This window comes from Chiloscyllium plagiosum, unplaced genomic scaffold, assembly GCF_037043375.1.
Source record: "Chiloscyllium plagiosum isolate Xiang-an unplaced genomic scaffold, Cpla_swu_hap1 HiC_scaffold_17, whole genome shotgun sequence".
Classification (NCBI taxonomy): domain Eukaryota; kingdom Metazoa; phylum Chordata; class Chondrichthyes; order Orectolobiformes; family Hemiscylliidae; genus Chiloscyllium; species Chiloscyllium plagiosum.
Window position 1 is genome coordinate 29,802,851 of NW_028270155.1, and position 20,466 is coordinate 29,823,316.

The window sequence follows — 20,466 nt, forward strand, 5'->3', positions numbered from 1 at the left end:
ACAATCCTTGAACTAAGAGTTCAATTTTTTTAATGTTATAATCAACATTCCCTGTAAGGTGCGTGGATGCACAGGAAGCTGCTCCAATGTCGGTGTGGACTGCAACACTGACTTCTAGTTCCAAAAGTCGCTGCTGCACCCAGAGTTTGGAGATCCACATAGAAGAAAAGAAATTAGAGGGAATGCCGCTTATAGTACAACCTCATAATATAGTCCAACAATTTTAAGGCAAGCATTGAAGTAGGAACATCTAATTATAAGCTTTTTGCCATTTTGGATCTACTCTGCCAAATGCTATTATATATGCTTTAGAATAGCTGTTCTTTCTCAATGTATAATATTCTGTCCATGCCTCATATGCATTTAATAAGTCACCTTTCTTATAATTTTGTCTATACTTCTAAATAGAATTTCCACCCATTCTGTTTCTAATTGTTGAGACTACAGCTCCAGGAATACTTTACATCTAATAATGCTTCCAGTGTGAAGAAACAGTGCAAGGGTCATACCTTCCTTTCTTCTTGGCGTAGATGTAACTCATGTCACAGAGCCACTTCACTTCCTATTCACCAAAAGATTCAGCTTGATAAAATATTGATGGAGAGTCATGTACCGACTTTTAACAATTAGTTTCAGCCATTCTTCTCCAGAGTAACACCAATTATAATCTTCTCTCAGGAAATAATTCTTCATTTCCAATCATCACATTTAGGCAATCTTCCACTACTACCATTATCAATTCAGCTCCAAGCCAGTGAAACAGAAACCAAATAACTTTCATTTTAGAAAGCATGTACAGACATGTTATGACACATGTCTGTAGCTATCACATGGTATGTCTTGAACTTGGACTTTCTGACCCAGAGATAGAGTTATGACAAGACCACATATCCTGATGGCCAGTTTTCTGCCTGCTTGTCCAATATAGTGTTTGTTCCAGTTCTTGCACGGTATTTTGTAAATGACATTAGTTTTGCTTTGTTGTCTGTATAGGGTCTTTCAAGTTCATTAGCTACTGTTTTAGTGTGTTGGTGGGTTTGTGGGCTACCATGATGCCAAGGGGTCATCACAAGTAGTCTGGCAGTCGTTTCAGAGATGTCTTTGACATAGGGGAGAGTGGCTGCAAAGACATCTCGACCTTCCAGCTCAGTGAGTAAACCTACATCCAGAAACTCAACTATGAGCTACAAATCTTCTCAAAACTCGCGAATACCATGTATGCTATATCTACTACACTGCTTTACAGAACACATAGAAACAGGCCCTTTGGCAGAATGTATCCATGTCAACCAGGTTTCCTAAACTGAACTAGTCCCATTTGCTTGCAATTGTCTATATCCCTCTAAACCCTTCCTATTCACACACATGTCCAAATGTCTTTTAAATGTTATAATTGTACTCACCTCTATCACTTTCTCTGGCACCTCATTCCATATATGCAACAATCTCTGTGTTATAAAGTTGTCCCTCAGGACCCTTTTAAATATTTTCTGTCTCACCTTAAACCTATGCCCTCTAGTTTTGGACTCCCCTACACTGAGAGAAGCACCTTGGCTAGTCACCTTCTCTATGTCCACCCCTCAGCTTCCTACCCTTCAGTGAAGCAAGTCCCAGCCTATCCAGCCTCTCTTTTTAACTCAAATCTTCCAAACTTGGTAACATGTTTGTAAATCCTTTTTTCACCCTTTCCAGTTTAATAACACCTGGGGACCAGAACTGCACGCAGTACTCCAAATGTGACCTTACCAATGTTTTGTTAAGCAGTAACAAGGCATCCCAACTCCTGTACTCAGTGTTCTGACCAAAGAAGGCAAAATTGCCAACTGCCTTCTTCACCACCTGTCTACCTGTGACGCCGCTTTCAAGTAATTATATACCTCACTCTGAAGTCTCTCTGTTTGACAATACTCTCCAGGGCCCTACCATTAACTGTGTAAGTCCTACTCTGGTTTGGCTTACCAAAATGCGACACCTCACAATTATCTGAATTAAACTCCAGCTTCCATTCCTCGGCCCACTAGCCCAGTTGATCAAGATCCCATTGTACTCCGAGAAACCTTCTTCACTGTCTACTACACCATCTATCTTGGTGTCATCTGCAAAACCTACTAGCCATGCCTCCTATATTCCCATCCAAATCATTTACATATCTGACGAACAATAGTGGACCCAGCACCCATCCTCGAGGCACACTGACACAGTCACAAGGTCCTGTTGACCTTGTCCAACAGGAATGAGGTAGTTGCTCCCTGTGTGAATGAGGAAAAGAACTGCAGGGAAGATGAGAAAACTGACCGTGGAACAGGGAGCCATTCAGGGGAGGCAAAAAGAGACTTGGTATTAGTAGGGGATTCTATTGTTAGGGGTTCAGATAACATCCTTTGTAAGCAGGATCGAGAGTACACCGTGGCGTGTTCCCTGCCTGATGCCAACGTAAGATACATCTCAAACCAGCTTGAGAAGGATATTGGAGTGGGAGGGGAAGGATCCAGTTGTGTGGTCTGTGTTGAGACTAACAACTTAAGTAAAAGGTCCTGTTTAGAGAATATCAGGAATTAGGCAGAAAAATAAAAAAAAAGACCTCAAAGTTTTTAATCTCTGATTCTTACCCGAACAAATTGGCATTGAGATAAGAAAATTAGGGAAGTAAACACATATTTAAAGGAGTGGTGGCAGGAAAGGGATGTTCCATTTCCATTTAGCATCAGTATTGGGACAGGATGGAAATATACTACAGGGACCAATGTCCAAGCGAAAAGGCTAAATAGGGTAGTTCACAAGGACTTTAAACTAGTAAACTGGGGAGGTGATGTGTCAGGGGAAGTCAATAAAGTTTCAAAATCAAGTAACATGATAGAGTTAAGAAACCGTCAATAATCCTATTTCAGTTCTGGCAGGTAATGGCAAAACTGTAAGAAGCAATTGATTAAACCAGAAGAGAGAAGCAATAAACAGATGAATAAAGCATCACTGCTGATGGACAGGTGTATGACCCAACTAAGAGTTCTATATTTCAACGCATGGAGTGTAAAGAATAACTTAAAGGAATTGCAGCATAAATTCAAATTGGAGTTTATGACACAGTTTCCATTACTGAGACATGGCTGCAAGATCATCAGGATTGGGCACAAAAAATACCAATTTAGTACATTGCTTCATACAAAAGGTTTACAGGACGGTCATGGAAAATGACAGAGGAGATGGCGTAGTCTTGGTGATTAGAAACAAAATTACTTCAAATAGTGAGAGAAGATAATAATGAGGTGAAATTTTCAGTGGAGACTGCATAGGTGGAACTGAGAAACAGCAAAAGATTTAAAATTGTAATGGGAGTTGTGTACAGATCCCCTGGTGGCAATTCTGAGGTGATTCTGCTTTTTTAAAAGTTCATTAGTGGGATGAAGATTTCACTGGCAGTCAACCACATGGCTGTGGGTCTTGAGTCACATGTTGAGGAATGAGGTAGAGTCACAGGTAAAGATGGCAATTTCCTTCCCTAAAGGGCAATAGTGAACCAGATGGGGTTTTTTCTGACAATTCACAATGGATTCGTGGTCATCATTAGACTCTTAATTCCAGATTTTTAATGAATTTAAATTCCACCATCTGCTCTGGCAAGATTCAAACCATTGTCCTAGAACATTACCTGTGTCTCTGGATTAATAGTCCAGCAATAATACCAGCGGCCACCATCTCCTCTTATTTATAAATGGATTCTAACTTGAACATAGATAAGTCAGAAAGGTAGTGAGTTTCTGGAGTGTGTCCAGGGTAGTTTTTCTACAGCAATATGTCTTGGACAAATGAGAGGACAAGCAATATTAGATTTAGTAATGAGCCGGATTTAATGACTAAACTAACGATGTATGAATATTTATCAAATAGTGGTCATAACATGATAGAGGTCAATGTAGCATTTGAAAGCAAAAAGCATGATCCAGCTACTGAAGTTTTAGATTTAGGTAAGGCCAACTTTAAGGTGACGAGACAGACACTGTACTCAATATACTGGGAAATCTACTAATGAGTAAAACAAGTGAATAACAATGGAGAATTTGTAAAGAAATATTTATCACAATTTTAAAAAAGCCAATTTATAATTCTGAGGGATAAAAGCTCCATTTTACAGAAAGAAAAACCGCCAGAACAACTAAAGAGATAAGGAACAGCATAAAATTGAAAAGGTACAGAAGTACAAATAAAAACAACACCAATCCTGATGAATGGGAGAGATACAAAGGCCAGCAAAGGGCCACAAAGCAGCTTATAAGAGATACAAAGAAGGATTATGAAAGGAAACTTGCCAAGGTCACCAAAATAAGAAGGTTTAGTTAGGTGCTGGGATTTGTCACTCTTTAATAAAGGGCAAGTGGTGGTCAGGAGCAATGTCGACCTGCTGAAGACTGCAAGTGGGAGTATTGTCAATAATTATGGGGAAATGGCAGACACCTTAAATAATTACTTTGTCTCAGTATTTACAGTAGAAAAGGAGGAAACTTGTCCAAAGTCCTGAGGAAATGAACAGTGACCAGGAATAGGAAGAGAATAAAATTAACACGAGTAAAATATAGCTAATGAGGAATTAAAGAGTGACAAATCCCAGCACCTAACTGTTTCCATGTGAGGGTATGAAAGGACGTAGGGGAGCACATTGTAGATGCCTTAACTATAATCTTTAATAGCTCCCTAGATGCAGGAGTCGTTCCTCAGAATTGAAAAATAGCACATCACTCCACTGAGCTTAACAATGGTGCAGAAATTGTTGGTTTTCAATCAATAGAGTCATAGAGATGTACAGCATGGAAACAGACCCTTCAGTCCAACCTGTCCATGCCGACCAGATATCCCAACCCAATCTAGTTCCACCTGACAGCACCCGGACCATATCCCTCCAAACACTTCCTATTCATATACCCATCCAAATGCCGCTTAAATGTTGCAATTGTACCAGCCTCCACCACTTCCACTGGCAGCTCATTCCATACACGTACCACCCTCTGCGTGAAAACGTTACTCCTTAGGTCTCTTTTAGAGCTTTCCCCTCTCACTCTAAACCTATGCCCTCTAGTTCTGGACTCCCCAACCCCAGGGAAAAGACTTTGTCTATTTATCCTATCCATGCCCCTAACAATTTTGTAAACCTCTATAAGGTCACCCCTCAACCTCCGATGCTCCAGGGAAAACAGCCCCAGCCTGTTCAGCCTCTCCCTATAGCTCAAATCCTCCAACCCTGGCAAAAACCTTGTAAATCTTTTCTGAGCTCTTTCAAGTTTCACAACATCTTTCCGATAGGAAGGAGACCAAAATTGCATGCAATATTCCAGCAGTGGCCTAACCAATGTCCTGTACAGCCACAACATGACCTCCCAACTCCTGTACTCAATACTCTGACCAATAAAAGAAAGCATATCAAACACCTGCTTCACTATTCTATCTACCTGCGACTCCACTTTCAAGGAGCTATGAACCTGCACTCCAAGGTCTCTTTGTTCAGCAACACCCCCTAGGACCTTACCATTAAATGTATAAGTCCTGCTAAGATTTGCTTTCCCAAAATGCAGCACCTCGCATTTATCTGAATTAAACTCCATCTGCCACTTCTCAGCCCATTGGCCTAACTGGTCAAGAACCTGTTGTAATCTGAGGTAACCTTCTTCGCTGTCCACTACACCTCCAATTTTGGTGTCACCTGCAAACTTACTAACTGTACCTCTTATGCTCACATCCAAATCATTTATGTAAATGACAAAAAATAGTGGACCCAACACCGATCCTTATGGCACTCCACTGGTCACAGGCCTCCAGTCTGAAAAACAACCTCCACCACCCTCTGTCTTCTACCTTTCAGCCAGTTCTGTAACCAAATGGCTAGTTCTCCCTGTATTCCGTGAGATCTAACCTTGCTAACCAGTCTTCCATGGGGAACCTCGTCAAACACCTTACTGAAGTCCATATAGATCACATCTCCCGCTCTGCCCTGATCAATCCTCTTTGTTACTTCTTCAAGGATTGGGTAACTGAACTTCTTGAACATTTTCAGTTAATCAGGGAGAGTCAGCATGGATTCATGACAGCTTGGTCACACCTGACAAAAGTGACTGAATGTTTTTGAAGGGGTGACTAAGGTATTGAACAAGAAGTGTCTATGGACATTGTTCATATGGACCTCCAGAAGATATTTGATTAAGTCCCACATAAGAAACTGTTAACTGAAGTAAGAGACCACAGAATTGAGGTCAAATTACTGATATGGCTGAGAAATTGATTGAGTGACAGACAGAAGTAGGGATGATGGGTAGGTACTCAACTTAGCAAGGTATGACCAGTGGTGTTCCTCAAAGAATTGTGCTCAGCCCTCATTATTCATTTTATTTATTAATGACTTGGACAATGGTATAGAAAATATATCCAAATTTACTGATGACAAAGTTAGGCAGCATTGTAGACAATGTAGATGACAGCATAAAATTACAGAGAGATGCTGACAGACTAAGTTATTGGTCAAAATTATGACAGATGGAGTTCAATGTAACCAAGTGTTAGGTTAACCAGTTTGGACTGAAATAAGATAGATGAGGGTACTTTCTAGAAGTTGCATACAGTGGATGTCTAAAGGGACGGTGTACAGGTGCATAGATCTTTAAAATGTTGCAGGTGCAGAAAGTGTTCAAACAACCACATGAAATGCTGCCTTTATATCTACAAGACTGTAGTACAAGGAAGCAGAAGTTATGCTACAGTTCTACAAAACTCTGGTAAGATTCCACCTGGAGTACTGTGAGCAGATCTTGACACCACACCTTGGAAGGATATAGTAGCCTTGGAGGGAGTGCAATGAGGGTTTATAAGAATGATACCTGCACTTCAGGATTATGAACCGAGATTACATAAATTAGGACTGTTTTCTTGAGAATTTAGATGGTTAAGGGGTTACCTGATCTAAGTGTTCAATATACTAATGGGAGAAGACAGGGTAGATAAATGAGATCCACTGGTTGGGGATTCAGGAGAGACTTCGGAAGAACTTCTACACCGAAAGAGTGGTAGATGTTTAGAACTATCTGCCACAAAACGCAGTGGATGCTGGATCAGTTGTTAATTTTAAATCTCAGAAAGACATTTCTTTAAAAGTGAAAAAAAAACTGCAAGATGCTATAAATCCAGAACAAAAAACAAATTGTTGGAAAAATTCAGCAGGACTGGCAGGATCTGTGAAGAGAAATCAGAGTTAACATCTTGGGTCCAGTGACCCTTTTTCAGAACTAATGGTAACAAGGAAAAGGTTGTCTTTGATGCAGAAGATAAAGTGGTGGGAGGAGGTAAGGAATAAGAAATAGGTAGAGATAGAGCCAAAGACAGAGAAAAACAGTTGAACAGATACATGGAGTGATAAGCCTAGGAGAACAAATAGTTGCTAATGTGTACCATTGGGATTATGTGTAATAGCAAACCATGTGATAATAAGACCTGATGTGTGGGAGTGGGGGAAAGTGTAGGGAAAGGCACTCAAGTGCTGAGCTTCAGCAGAGCATTGTGCAAGCCTGAGACAGAGATATTGGCCAAGGAACAGGGTGGTCTGTTGAAGTGGCAGGCAACTGGAGGCTCATGGTCTCTTTACAGACAGAATGTATGCGTTCTGTGAAGCTGTCACCCAGTCTACACTGTTTCCCCAATGTAGAGGAGACCACATTGTGAACAGCAAACAGAGTAGAATAGATAGAGTGAAGATAAAAACAAGGACTGCAGATGTTGGAAACCAGAGTCTAGATTAGAGTGATGCTGGAAAATCACAGCAGGTCAGGCGGCATCCAAGGAGCAGGAAAATCGACATTTCGGGCAAAAGCCCTTAATCAGGAATAGAGGTAGGGTGCCTGCAGAGTGGAGAGATAAATGAGAGGGGTGTGGGGGGTGGGGAGAAAGTAGCAAAGAGTATAATGGGTGAATGGGGGTGGGAATGGAGGTGATAGGTCAGAGGGGAGAGTGGAGTGGATAGGTGGAAAGGAAGATAGGCAGGTAGGACACGTCATGAGGGCGGTGCTGAGCTGGAAGGTTGGAGCTGGGGCGAGGTGGGGGAAGCGGAAATGAGGAAACTGGTGAAATCCACATTGATGCCATGGGGTTGAAGTGTTCCGAGGCGGAAGATGGGGCGTTCTTCCTCCAGGCGTTGGGTGGTGAGGGAGCGGCGGTGGAGGAGGCCCAGGACCTCCATGTCCTCGGCAGAGTGGGAGGGGGAGTTGAAATGTTGGGCCACTGGGCGGTGGGGTTGATTGGTGTGGGTCTCCCGGAGATGTTCCCTAAAGCGCTCTGCTACGGGGCGTCCAGTCTCCCCAATGTAGAGGAGACCGCATCGGGAACAACGGATACAATAAATGATATTGGTGGATATTGACACAGGTTTTGCAATTCCTGCGGTGGCAGGGGAAGGTGCCAGGATGGGAAGGTGGGTTGGTGGGGGTGCGTGGACCTGACCAGGTCGTCACGGAGGGAATGGTCTTTGCGGATAGCGAAAATGGGTGGGGAGGTGAAGTGCAGGTAAAGTGCTGCTTCACCTGGGAGGTATGTTTGCGCCCATGAAACTGAAAAGGAGGAAGTAAACAGGCAGGTGTTATCCATTCTGTGGTTGCAGGAGAAGGTACAATTGGACTGCAGGGGATGTTGACAGTGAAAGAGGAATGGACCACGATGTCCTGGAGACAATGGTCCTTGCCAAAGGTTGACAAGAGAGGAGAAGTGAATGTGTCTCTGGTGGTGACATCCTGTTGGAGGTGGTGGATATGGCGACTCATGATGCTCTCGATGCAGATACTGGTGTGATGGTAGTTGAGGATGAGGGAGACCCAATTGCTGTTATGTGAGGGAGAGAGGGGATGAGATCTAATGTGTGGAAGATGGGTCAGGCCCGGCTGATAGTCCTGTCAACTGTGGTGCTGGGGAATCCTCTGTTGAGAAAGAAGGTGGGACATTTCAGAGACCCCCTTGTCGAAGTTGGCATCATTAGAAGAGAAGCGTCAGAGATGGAGGAACTGGTAGAATGGAATAGAATCTTTGCAGGATGCAGGGTGAGAAGGTAAGGCAAGTGTGGGAGTTGGTGAGGATACAGTGGAGCTTGGTTGACAACCTATCCCCAGAAATGGAAAGAGAGATGTCGAGGAAAGGAGAAGTCAGAAATGGACCAGGTGAAGATGAGAGCAGGGTGGAAATTGGAAACGAAATTGATAAGCCTTTCCAATTCAGGAAGAGAGAGGGAAGCAGCAACGATGCTTACATTGACATATTGTGGGTGGGGGCCCAAATAGGACTGGAACAAGGAATTTGCCACATATTCCATAAAGACACAGACCTAACTGGAGCCCATGCGGGTAACATAGCCACCCCTTTGACCTGAAGAAGGTGAGAGGAATAAAAGGGAAGTGGTTCAAAGTGATTGGTCAGGCAGAGGAAGGTGATGGAAAATGGGGACAGCTCAGAATTTTTTTTTCCCCCAGGAGGAAGCAGACAGCCCTGAGTCCATCCTGATGGGGGATGGACGTGTAAAGGGATTGCACGTCCATGGTAAAGAGGAGGCAGCCTGAGGCCGCAAACTGGAAATTCTGAAACTGACAAAGGAATTGCAGATCTAGGTCAGAAGGGACTGGGCAAGGGTAGAGAAAACTGAGATGAGATAGGAAGAGATGAGTTCTGTGGAGCAGGAGCAAGCAAAAACAATGGGTCTGCCCGAGCAATTCTGTTTGTGGATTTTGGGAAGGAGGTAGAAAACGTGCTGAGTGGTTGGGAGACTGAGCTTGGAGGCAGTGGGAGGGGAGATCACCAGATGAAATGTGGTTAGTGACTGTTATGGACACGGTAGCCTGATGTTCCATGGTGGGATCATTGTTTACGGTGCAATTCTAGGAGCTATCTGAGAGCTAGCACTCAACCTCTGCAATATCAAGGTTTGTCTGCTACACAACAACTGCACTACCCATATCAACAGGCTTAATTACAAAGTCAGGATCGGAGACCATGGTGTGCAATCAGTTCAGGGGGAGACAAGTTGGAACAGGTGCAAAGAAATAGAAGTGACTAATATGACATTGACAGTTATCGATGAACAGGTTGAGTGCAGGTAAAAGGCCAGAGGGAGGGGTCCAGTTGGAGGGAAAGTGTTGGAGGTGGGCAAAGGGGTCTGATCGATGGGGAGACGACTCTTGTCCAAAGAAATGGGCATGGAGGCAAAGGCGATGGAAGGAGAGCTCAACGTCATGTTGTGCCTGAAATTCATTAATGTGGGGCTGCAGAGGGATAAAACTAAGACCTTTGTTGAGTACAGAAATTTTTGTTCAGCAAAGGTACTCAGGGATATGAACCAAAGGCAGGCACATGGAGTCGGGCCACAGAGCAAAAATGATCTTATTAAATGGTGGAACAGAGACAAGGGACTGAATGGTTCTCCTACTCCTATTACTCATTTTATGACTATTGTAACAATATTAATTTACGGCGATTCTACTAAATTCCACTCCAGGTTGGCAGAGTTGCGTTTAACCAATCCAGAGAAATAAAATTTGTCCATGCTTATGATGTCCAGAACCAATCACTTTTCCCACAATAAAGTAAAAGGCAGATATTTGGAGAGGTTACTGTAACTGTAAAACTGTAACATTAACCAACTCTGACTTACTTTTTATAATCAACTGTGACTTTTCGAAAGCTTGGTCATTCCCACCAGCATTAGAACTGGCAGTTGCCATGACGTCACACCACGCTAAAGGGAGTAAAAAAAAGAAAAAATCCAGTTAAATGAAATATTATTCATACCAGCTTTGGATTGTATTTTGTTGCTATAAAAAAATTCTCAGACCTCTCAATTTTTCTCCTAAATTTGTTAAATTCTCCAGCCTACATTTGCAGTGGTAGCTAATTATCACTTGTGCTATTTCTACAGTACAAATGCACAATCTTTTCTTTCTACTTCAAGATTAACATTGTTTTCTCTCCATGCATTGCTCGACTGAATGTAAACCAAATTACCAACTGCTCATACAGATTACAAGATAGGATGCAGAATAATAGTCTGCGTAAATCAAATGTAAATTTATGTACACAATGCTGCTGAATCAGACCACGTAACAAACGAATTGTTAAAAGCATTTCAGAGACACCAAATGAATGCAAAAATAGTTTTCAGCAACAGCCAATTTCTCTCTTCTGCTCAAGCCCAATGTTCAACAAAATGTATCACAAACCCCATTTCATAAGTCATATTTGTGTAGGTTGTTATGACCTGTAAACCAGATATAGCTTAGGCAACCATGAAAAACCTCTTATCAACACAAAACAAACTGGTGCAACTTTACAAGTGGTAGTTATCAAATTCTACATCAAACAATGATCTGTTAACAATGTAATAAGGTTTGGATTGTATTACAAATAAAAAATTCCAAATATATTGAATAAATCAGCACAGTTATACAGTTTAATCACTTATCCTCATATGTAAGCCATTTAATCTGAAGATACATTTCTCCCAAAAAAGGAACCAGTCATTAGTTTAAAAAAAAAACATAGGAGAAACATTTTCCTTGGAATCACTCCATTTAAACAATATTAATTCAAGTGAATATTGCAAAAATATAGTTCATAATTCATATGCTTTAGAATACAGCTTAATAACTAAATGTTTTTAAATCGTACATGCTGGTTAAGACATGGAGTTTAAATTAATTTTGCTTGTTAATTTGAAGAAAAATCTAAAAAGCCTAAGTTAATTAACCTGTGCTTGTCTTAGATCAAGAGTTAATAATACACAACAAACAATGCAAGGCCCATTGCTGAATATTTGAGTAGAGCCAAAGTATTCATCATTATCTCAGAAGTAAGTTCAAAGCTATATATTCTCGGAAACAGTCATAACAACTCATGAGAATTATGAATAATTAATTTGGGTTACAGAACTGGGGCAACATAGTGGTTTGCACTGCTGCCTCACAGTGCCAGGGACCCGGGTTCGAATCCAGCTTCAGGTGACTGCGTGGAGTTTGCACATTCTGCGTGTCTGCATGAGTTTCCTTCAGGCACTCTGGTTTCCTCCCACAATCCAGAAGATTGGCAAGTTAGGTGGATTGGCCATACTGAATTATCCATCATGTCCAGGGATGTATAGGTTTGGTGGATTCGCCAAAGTAGGTATGAAGTTACAGGGATAGGTTAGGGGGCTTGGTCTGGGTGGGATGCTCTTTGGAGGGTCAGTATGAACTCGACAGGCCAAATAGTCTGCTTTCACATTGTAGGGATTCTATGATTCTATGAGAACCAAAGAACCGTGTCATTCGTCAAATAAGTTAATCAGATTTCCAAGAGAATTTGCGTCTTTAAGCCTGTCTTATCATTGTGACTTTAGCAGTGGAAGACTTTATTGATCTGTCAAATGGCAGACAAAAGCAAGCAGCTCAGTTTGATAACGGCTAGGCAACTGCAGTTTTGGTCAAAGTACAGGTTTCAATTCATCAAATGGGGAACAGTCAAAAAAATGTTAATTACACCTGCATTTAATGCAAAGAAAACAATGTTATTGCTTGCTATGTGGAATGCAGGTGGAGCTTCAGTTAGATTTTGTTAGGAAAAAGCAGTTGGAGGATTTGTTCTCACAGTTTATAGGGAAAAGAAAACTACAATGGTCCTCACAGAGCCTTACACAAAAAGTTAGATTGGAAAGCTATGTAAAGACAATTGAGTTATCTGCTAACAAGGCCAAGAAGCTGAGGAGAAAATAGCCAAAAAGTTGATGCTGACAAGGCCATTGAATCTTACCTCAGATGACGTCTGTATTATGAGAATTAAAGTAAATTCCACAGGGTTATGGATATCATTTGGGTTGGTCACACAAATCTTGAAACTTCCAAGTTTTCATACAATAAGGGAATTCTTTGGGGAGGGTGAATTAAATTGAAAATTAGAACTAAGTTTAACTTAATTCTTTGTAAGTTTAGCATTGTTAGTACTGCTTGTTTTTCAAAATTTTTTTTGTGTATAGCTTTCGTTTACCAAACATGCAAACATGAAATCTTGTGCTATTCTGCCAAATAATGCATATGGGTGTTCAGATTTCTTCTTATAAAAATAATTGTCCCTGAAAGAATCATAACAATATGTGTCAGATATTCAATCAATCAATTAGGAATCTAATTGACTTCTTTAACTTTGTTTTTAAATTGGGCTTGGCTAATTCTCAGCATTGTAATTTTAAGGAAATTAATTTCTGCTCATAATGAACCTTCAGGTAATCTTGCAGCACTGGCAAAGAAAAAAAGTTAAAAGAGAATCATCAAACAGTTGCTTCAACTGTAAGCGTTTCTTCACAACTTTGTCAGAAACCTGAGTCAATAGATATGAAGTTGGAAGAGCACGGCAGGTCACAGCATCTGGATGTACTCTTCCAGCTTCACATCTATTCACTCTGATTTCCAGCATCTGCAATCCTTGCTCTCTCATTGTTAGAAACCTGTTGGTAATAGACATTTTGATTGTGCTTCTGCACAAAAAGGTAGCAGTTGTGAGGTTTCCTTCGTGCTTGATGCAACTGCAACACACCAACTTCTGTGAACAGCCACGGTTTACTTAAGCAAGTCCAAGCTTTTGGAGGATCACTTAACATTCTTCGCAATGTTTGCGGAGCGTGTCAAGCGAGGCTCCCTGAACAAGGGAACCATCCTTCCTTTATACAGGGTTTTGTATCAGTCAGTCATGCACACAAGACACAACCCCCATCAATCCCACCCAAAAGCAATGTAAAGTGTCCGGAAACAATGTGTGATTAGGTGCAAGGCCGACTATAGATTTTGCCACTCACTCACTTCATCTTCCATCTGTTGTTCTCACAAGATTCATAAAGAGATTAACTTTGTGAAATTCAGTAAAGGTTAAAGAAGTTAGATCTGTAAATGGAGTAAAGAACTAAGTCATTTTCTTTGTTTCTTTGATTCTGTAGGGATTTTATAATTCTCACTTCTTTCTGCAAACAACAGAAAACACAACTCCAGGATCATGGCACCTGCTCTAGATTGTCCTCAAACTGACCATTAAATTAATTTCCAATTTCTTTATTGATGGGTTTACTGAACAAAGTCATAGAGAGGTATATCAAAGAAATAGACCCTTCAGTCCAACTCATCTATGCCAACCAGACATCCTAAATTAATCTATAGTCTCATTTGCCAACATTTGGGCCTTCTCCCTCTAAACCCGTCCTATTCATATACCCATCCAGATGCCTTTTAAATGTTGTAATTAAACCAGCCTCCACCACTTCCTCTGGTAGTTTATTCCATACACGCACCACCCTTTGTATGAAAAGGTTGTCTGCTATGTTCCTTTTAAACCTTTCTTGCCAACCCAAACTTATGCACTCTAGTCTTGAACTCCGTAGAAACCGTAACTCTTCAACCTATCAATGACCCTCATGATTTTATAAACTTCTTGAAGGTCACCCCACAGCCTCAGGCGCTCCAGGGAAAACAGCCCCAGCCTATTTAGCCTCTCCCTATAGCTCAAACCTTCAAACCTGGCAACATCCTTGTTAGTCTTTTCTGAACCCTTTCTAGTTTAACAACATTTTTGGGATAGCAGGGAAACGAGAATTGAATGCAGTATTCCAAAAGTGGCATAGCCAATGTCCTGAACAGCCACAACATGACTTCCCCACTCATATACTCAATGCACTGACCAATAAAAGCAAGCATACCAAATGCCTTCTTCATTACCCTGTGACTCCATTTTCAAGGAATTATGAACCTACACTCCAAGGTTTCTTTGTTCAGCAACACTCCCTAAGGCCTTAACCATTAAATATATAAGTCCTGCTCTGATTTGCCTTTCCAAGATGCAGCATCTCACGGTTATCCAGATTAAGGCTCATCTGCCACTCCTCAGCCCATTTGCCTATCTGATCAAGGTCCTGTTGTATTCTGAGCTAACCTTCTTCACTGTCCACCACACTATCAATTTTGGTGTCATCTGCAAACTTACTGATCATATCTCCTATATTCACATCAAAATCATTTTATATAAATAACAATAAGCAGTGGACCCAGCACCGATTGTTATAGCACACCACTGGTCACAGGCCTCCAGTGCAAAAAGCAACGCTCCACCACCACCACCAGTTACCTACCTTTGAGCCTATCTAGTATTCAAATGGCAAATTCTCCCTGTATACCATGTGATCTACCCTGAAAATTAATTTAGCTCTACTTCCTAAAACAAAAATCTCTCTCCAGAATGCACTTTTTTTTGCCAACTTTATTAGCCTTTAAACTTTCAAAGCACATGGCCCCAAAACTTTAATAGGCTCCAAGATTCTGTTTTAGTTGCATTTATCCATTTTCTACCTTTATTTATTCACTCCTGGGGTATGGGTATTGTTGGCAGCCCTGGAATTCCCTCCCTAAGGGCATAGTGAGTCTACCCCAATGGACAGCAGCAGTTCAAGAAGGCAGTTCATGACCACCTCCAAGACAACTGGGGACTGGCAATAAATGCCAATTTGATTTCAAAACGTGAGCATGGTTCAGCTGCTGATGTATAAACACTTACTTGAAAAAGTCATTCTGGCAGAGTAGAGCGAGGACAAGACTAAAGCAAGTTAACATACAGCAATATCAGCATGATGCATCTATTGAAATAGTTAAATCAGCGATGTCATTTTAACCTAAAAAACTGAGGTCACATCAGCTTAACTATTAAATCAAGGTTCTGAATCTCAAATTTCATTGAATTGTCAATCAAGATAATGTACTGAAGTTCTATACTAAGGCTCCAACCTAAAAACTTCTGGTTCAGAGGTGATACATCAGCAGCTGAACCATGCTCACGTTTTGAAATCAAATCAGTACAACTCTGCATATTATAAAATTGACCTTACCAGCAATTTTGGAAAAAGGCCCTAGTTGTTTGTGTCAAGTTTGCAAGGAGCCCATTAAAGATATTTTGCAGGACAATGGCCATTCTGATCCTGATTTACTTGATTAATTTGATTCAATTTATTATTGTCAGATATACCAAGAGACAGTGAAAAGTACTGTTTTGCATGCTAATCAGACAAATCATACCATATATAAGTACATCAGGTATTTGTTCCTTTTTTAAAAAACAAGCTGCTGCTCAGTGCAACAGTCACTTCAGGTCTCAACTCCAAACCAAAAATGATAATATTAATAAAAATTAAATAATGAAAAATCAGAAAGGATTCTAACACTAACACACAATATTCATGTGGTTCAAGCAGAGAGGCCATACCCCTCAGTGATTGGCTATTCAAACCAAACATATTGCTTTAGGCAGAGTACTGACTGTACACAATGCCCACACTTGAAAAATCCAAAATAAACGTTCTGTTACATGATGTTCCATGACTGCAGTACTTGTTGAACTATCCTGAAATTATGAGTAGCTACACTAACAACCAATTTAACTTATGGCTTCTAAAGTGACCCATTTATGCTTGCTAGATGCAACATTTATTCATACACAGGGACTTGTTCTCTGCAAACAAAATATATTGAAGTCTCACTCCATTTTGAATTAGCTTGGGAGCCCATAATTCCTTTTTGTTTTCTCCAGGGCATTGCCATATAGAAGTCAGAGTCAATTTACCAAGCAATCAGCACCCTTTTCCATGTAAAAATGACAACTTGAAATTGGCATTGAGTTTTTTCCTTACGAATGTAAGATGAACAGCTCGTATTTGGTAAGCTTGGTCCTTGGGGAGGTGATAGTGTACTGGTATTATCACTGGATACCATTCCTTAGACCCAGGGTAATGCTCTGGTTTCAAATCCAACATAAATGCCGGCTCAGTGATGCCCGAATTCTGTGAATTAATTTTTAAAAATTAGTCATTAAAAGCAGGTGGAAATTGTTTGTCCATTGACTGTGATTGTACTCAAACTCCAATATATTCAGCATACTTTACGAGAAAACTGTTTCCTCATATTGGATCGATTTTCTTTTCTTTTTAAAGAATGCAATGCTGCAAGTCATTTTTCCCAAACACAGCAATTGCTCGAGACAACCATAGAATCATAAAATAGTCAAAACACAGAGGGGACCACATTCAGCTCACCATTAGTTCTTCACAAAATCACCTCACCAAGACCCAAATACACTATTATTTCCTCTTAGCCCTGCAATCTTTTCCATTTCAGGTAATGATCTAATTACTTTGTGAATGCTATGATTGAATCTGCTTCCATCACACAAGTAATGCATTCCAGATCCTAATCACCTGCTATGTAAAGGAGATTTCCATGTCCACTGCTGCTTCTCTACTTCAAGGAGATCAGTCTTAGCTTCTCCAATTGTCAGTATAATTGTAGTTCCACATCCTTAAATTAATCTTTTCTGCACCCTCTCACTGTCTTCACAGCTTCTTATGGTACCCAGAATCGGACACAAAGTTCACTGTGTCCTATTTATAAAGCTGAAAATCCCACTTCTTTACTACCGGTTTTTCCACTTGCCTTATCGCCTTCCATGATTAATGCACAGATACACTCCAATTCCTCTACTCCTCCTCCTTTAGAATTGTATCCTTTATTTTGTATAGTCTTTGCATCTTCTTCTACCAAAATGAATCACTTCACATTTCTCTGTATTATACTATCTGTCCATTCCAGACCTGTATGCTGACATCTATGGTAGACAAGTCAGTCGATCAAAAGTTCATTCCTAGACCAGGGGTTGATTTTGTTGGTTATAACAGTGCATGCCTGATCACCAATGAAATATCAACATCCAAAACAATGTGCTAAAAGTCCCCTTAATTATTTTTTTCAGTCTGTACATGGCAGTGGCCTCTGAAACGTGACGTCAATGTTGGGAACAGCATCAGCATAATCAATTGGCTTGCGTAGAAATCTCCGAGTGGCTGTACAATTTAGAGGGAAGATTACAGTTGAAAGCAAGTCTACTATCATGTATCTTTAAAATGCAGCCCATATTCACCTGTTTGATCACTTGCAGTCACTTAAGGTTCCACAAACGAAAGTAAATTGCTTGTGGGTGAAAAATTGAGGCTGACTATCAACTCATATAGCTAAAAAAAAAAAGAAGAGGGGTGCCAAGTATATGGAGAACTAATTTCTGGGATTAGAAAAATGGGTTTTGACTTTTAGTCAAAATACACCAGATCAACTTGTAGGCTATGATTTACAACATGTCGTCTTAAATTTTAAAACAAGCCTCCTCATTCTTCTCAACATTTCCAAGTTTCACACGATCTGCAAATGTTGATGTTGTGCTCTTCACATGAAGTCCAAGTTATTAACATTTATCAGGAACAGCAGGGGTCTGAACACTGACCTCTGGGAACTGCACTATAATGTTCCAATAGTCTGAAAATAATAGTTTATTACTACTGTTTCCTGTCAATTAATTTTGTACCTCTGTACTACTGTTCCACTTATTCCATAAGCTGTAATTTTGCTCATACGTTTGTTATGCAGAACGCACCAGCTGCCTGTTGGAAGTCCATGTGCATATCAACAACATTATCTTCATCAACTGTCTCTGTTAAGTCTCGGAAACATTCCAGCCCAACATGCCCTGAACGAATCCATATCAGCTTTCCTTCTCTAACCCACATTTACCAAAATGTCTTCTCATTATGTAAATAGTTTTTAAAAGATGCCCTTGCCAGTGGTTAAACTTACTGGTCCACAGTTGCTTGGCATATCCTCACAACAAATCTTTGAACAAGTGTGTAACATTTGTAATCCTCTAGTTTCCTGGCACCACCCCTGCATCTAAGGAAGTTTGAAAAATTACAGCATCAGCCACCACAATTTCCACAGAGATCCTTAAGCAATTTTTAAAAAAGATCTGTTTTGTAACTTGATTATTTGATGCAGTATGATTGATGTATTGTTAGAAAAGAGTTGATTTAGATGATTATGGTTATGCTGCTGAATGAGTTGGTTGCAGTAAAATTGCTGGAGTTTGTTTGCTTGTCTTCCCAATCACATCAGGCTGACAGAAAATCAAATGCGTGTTCTTTGAACCAAAGAATGTTCATGGTCTTTATAAACAAAATGGGAAATTGATTGGAAAGAAAGAAAAATATATGTCAAAGGGATAAACCATTCTTCTTCTCTTTGGTCAATCAAATGTACTAGTGGCATGGATTTAATGAATGTCAAGATACCTAAACTAACTTGATTATCAAATTCTTTTTCTTTGGGAAAGTAGCCGATCCAAGTACAAATCAGAGGGAATCAACCAGAAAGAAAATATCCTGTAATGTGCCACTGAAAATCAATCCTAATAGTCAAATACTATTATTGTACAGCATAATGTTGAGTCTAATATCACTTCTTTGTATTCAAAACATTCCTCTCTCCACAGATGCTGCCAGACTTGCTGAAGTTCTTCATTATTGTTTGTTTTTATTTCGGATCCCCAGCATCTACAGTACTTTGCTTCTGCCTTAATCAATTAAATTTCTTCCTATACTATATTATCACTTAGGTTAGCTCACCAGAATATTTAAAATTTCAATCTGATTAAAATAAAGTTATATACAGATGCAGTTAGAAACCCACATTGCTTTGTGCTAACCAGTTAAACAATTTACACAATCAATATACCCAAATAATTTAATCAACAAGACTGCACAAAAGACTTTTACCTCAAAAACAAAGCAACTGCTGAACATATTTAAAGCCAACGGTCAGAGAACTCACTGCTCCCGAATTTAACAAGAATAAAGGTCTGCGGCAGAGGAGCAGACTTTAAAGCGATCACTTTGAAAGCATCTCACATTAGCACCACATTTTTAGATAAATTCCCCAAATCCATGGCTCCAGTCAAAAGAGTAAACCATTGTCCGATATTCCATTAGGTCTTTCATATGAAGTTAAATATTCAAGTATCAAAATATGATTGGGCCATGTTTAAACAGTCCACAGGTACCTTGGACAAGTACGCCATCACCGTCACAGACTTGATCAGCAAGTGTGTGTGTGGAGGACTGCATACCGAGGAAGTCAACCCAGGTGTTCCCCAACAGGAAACCCTGGATGTCAGGACATACAGAACCTGCTAAAAAAAACAGGTATGAGGCCTTTAGATCAGGAGACCCACTCAAGTATAAGGAATCCAAATATGACCTTTGCAGAGACACTAAGACAGCCAAGGACCAATATCGATCCAAACTAGAGACCCAGACAGACACCCGACAGCTATGGCAAGGACTGAAATGACATCATAGGTTCTAAAAAGAGACAGTGCAAGATAGAAGACAATGACACATCCCTCCCAGATCATCTCAACACCTTCTATGCTCGCTTTGAGCAGAATTTTGGCAGGGAGGTAACACCTATTCCAACAAGTCCTTACGAACCTATCCCAACAGTCATTGCATCAGAGGTCAGATCAATTTTCCTTCGTTTGAATCCAAGTAAAGCGATGGGCCCAGACAGAGTACTAGGCTGT

The 20,466-nt window shown here is 40.4% G+C and overlaps 1 protein-coding gene across 2 annotated transcripts in view; it reads right to left on the bottom strand.

Moving 5' to 3' along the window:
* Positions 1-20,466, bottom strand: part of wwp2 (WW domain containing E3 ubiquitin protein ligase 2) — a 204,434-nt gene that overhangs the window by 170,479 nt on the left and 13,489 nt on the right. The window contains exons 1-2 of one of the 2 annotated variants that reach the window (XM_043706701.2): positions 16,697-16,846; positions 10,661-10,744 (exon numbers count right to left, since the gene is read on the bottom strand). In XM_043706701.2, the coding sequence (XP_043562636.1) occupies positions 10,661-10,744; positions 16,697-16,778 (166 nt within the window). In that variant the 5' untranslated portion in view covers positions 16,779-16,846. Of the gene's footprint in view, positions 1-10,660; positions 10,745-16,696; positions 16,847-20,466 lie in introns of those variants that run through there. The other variant, XM_043706703.2, reaches the window with a different exon arrangement.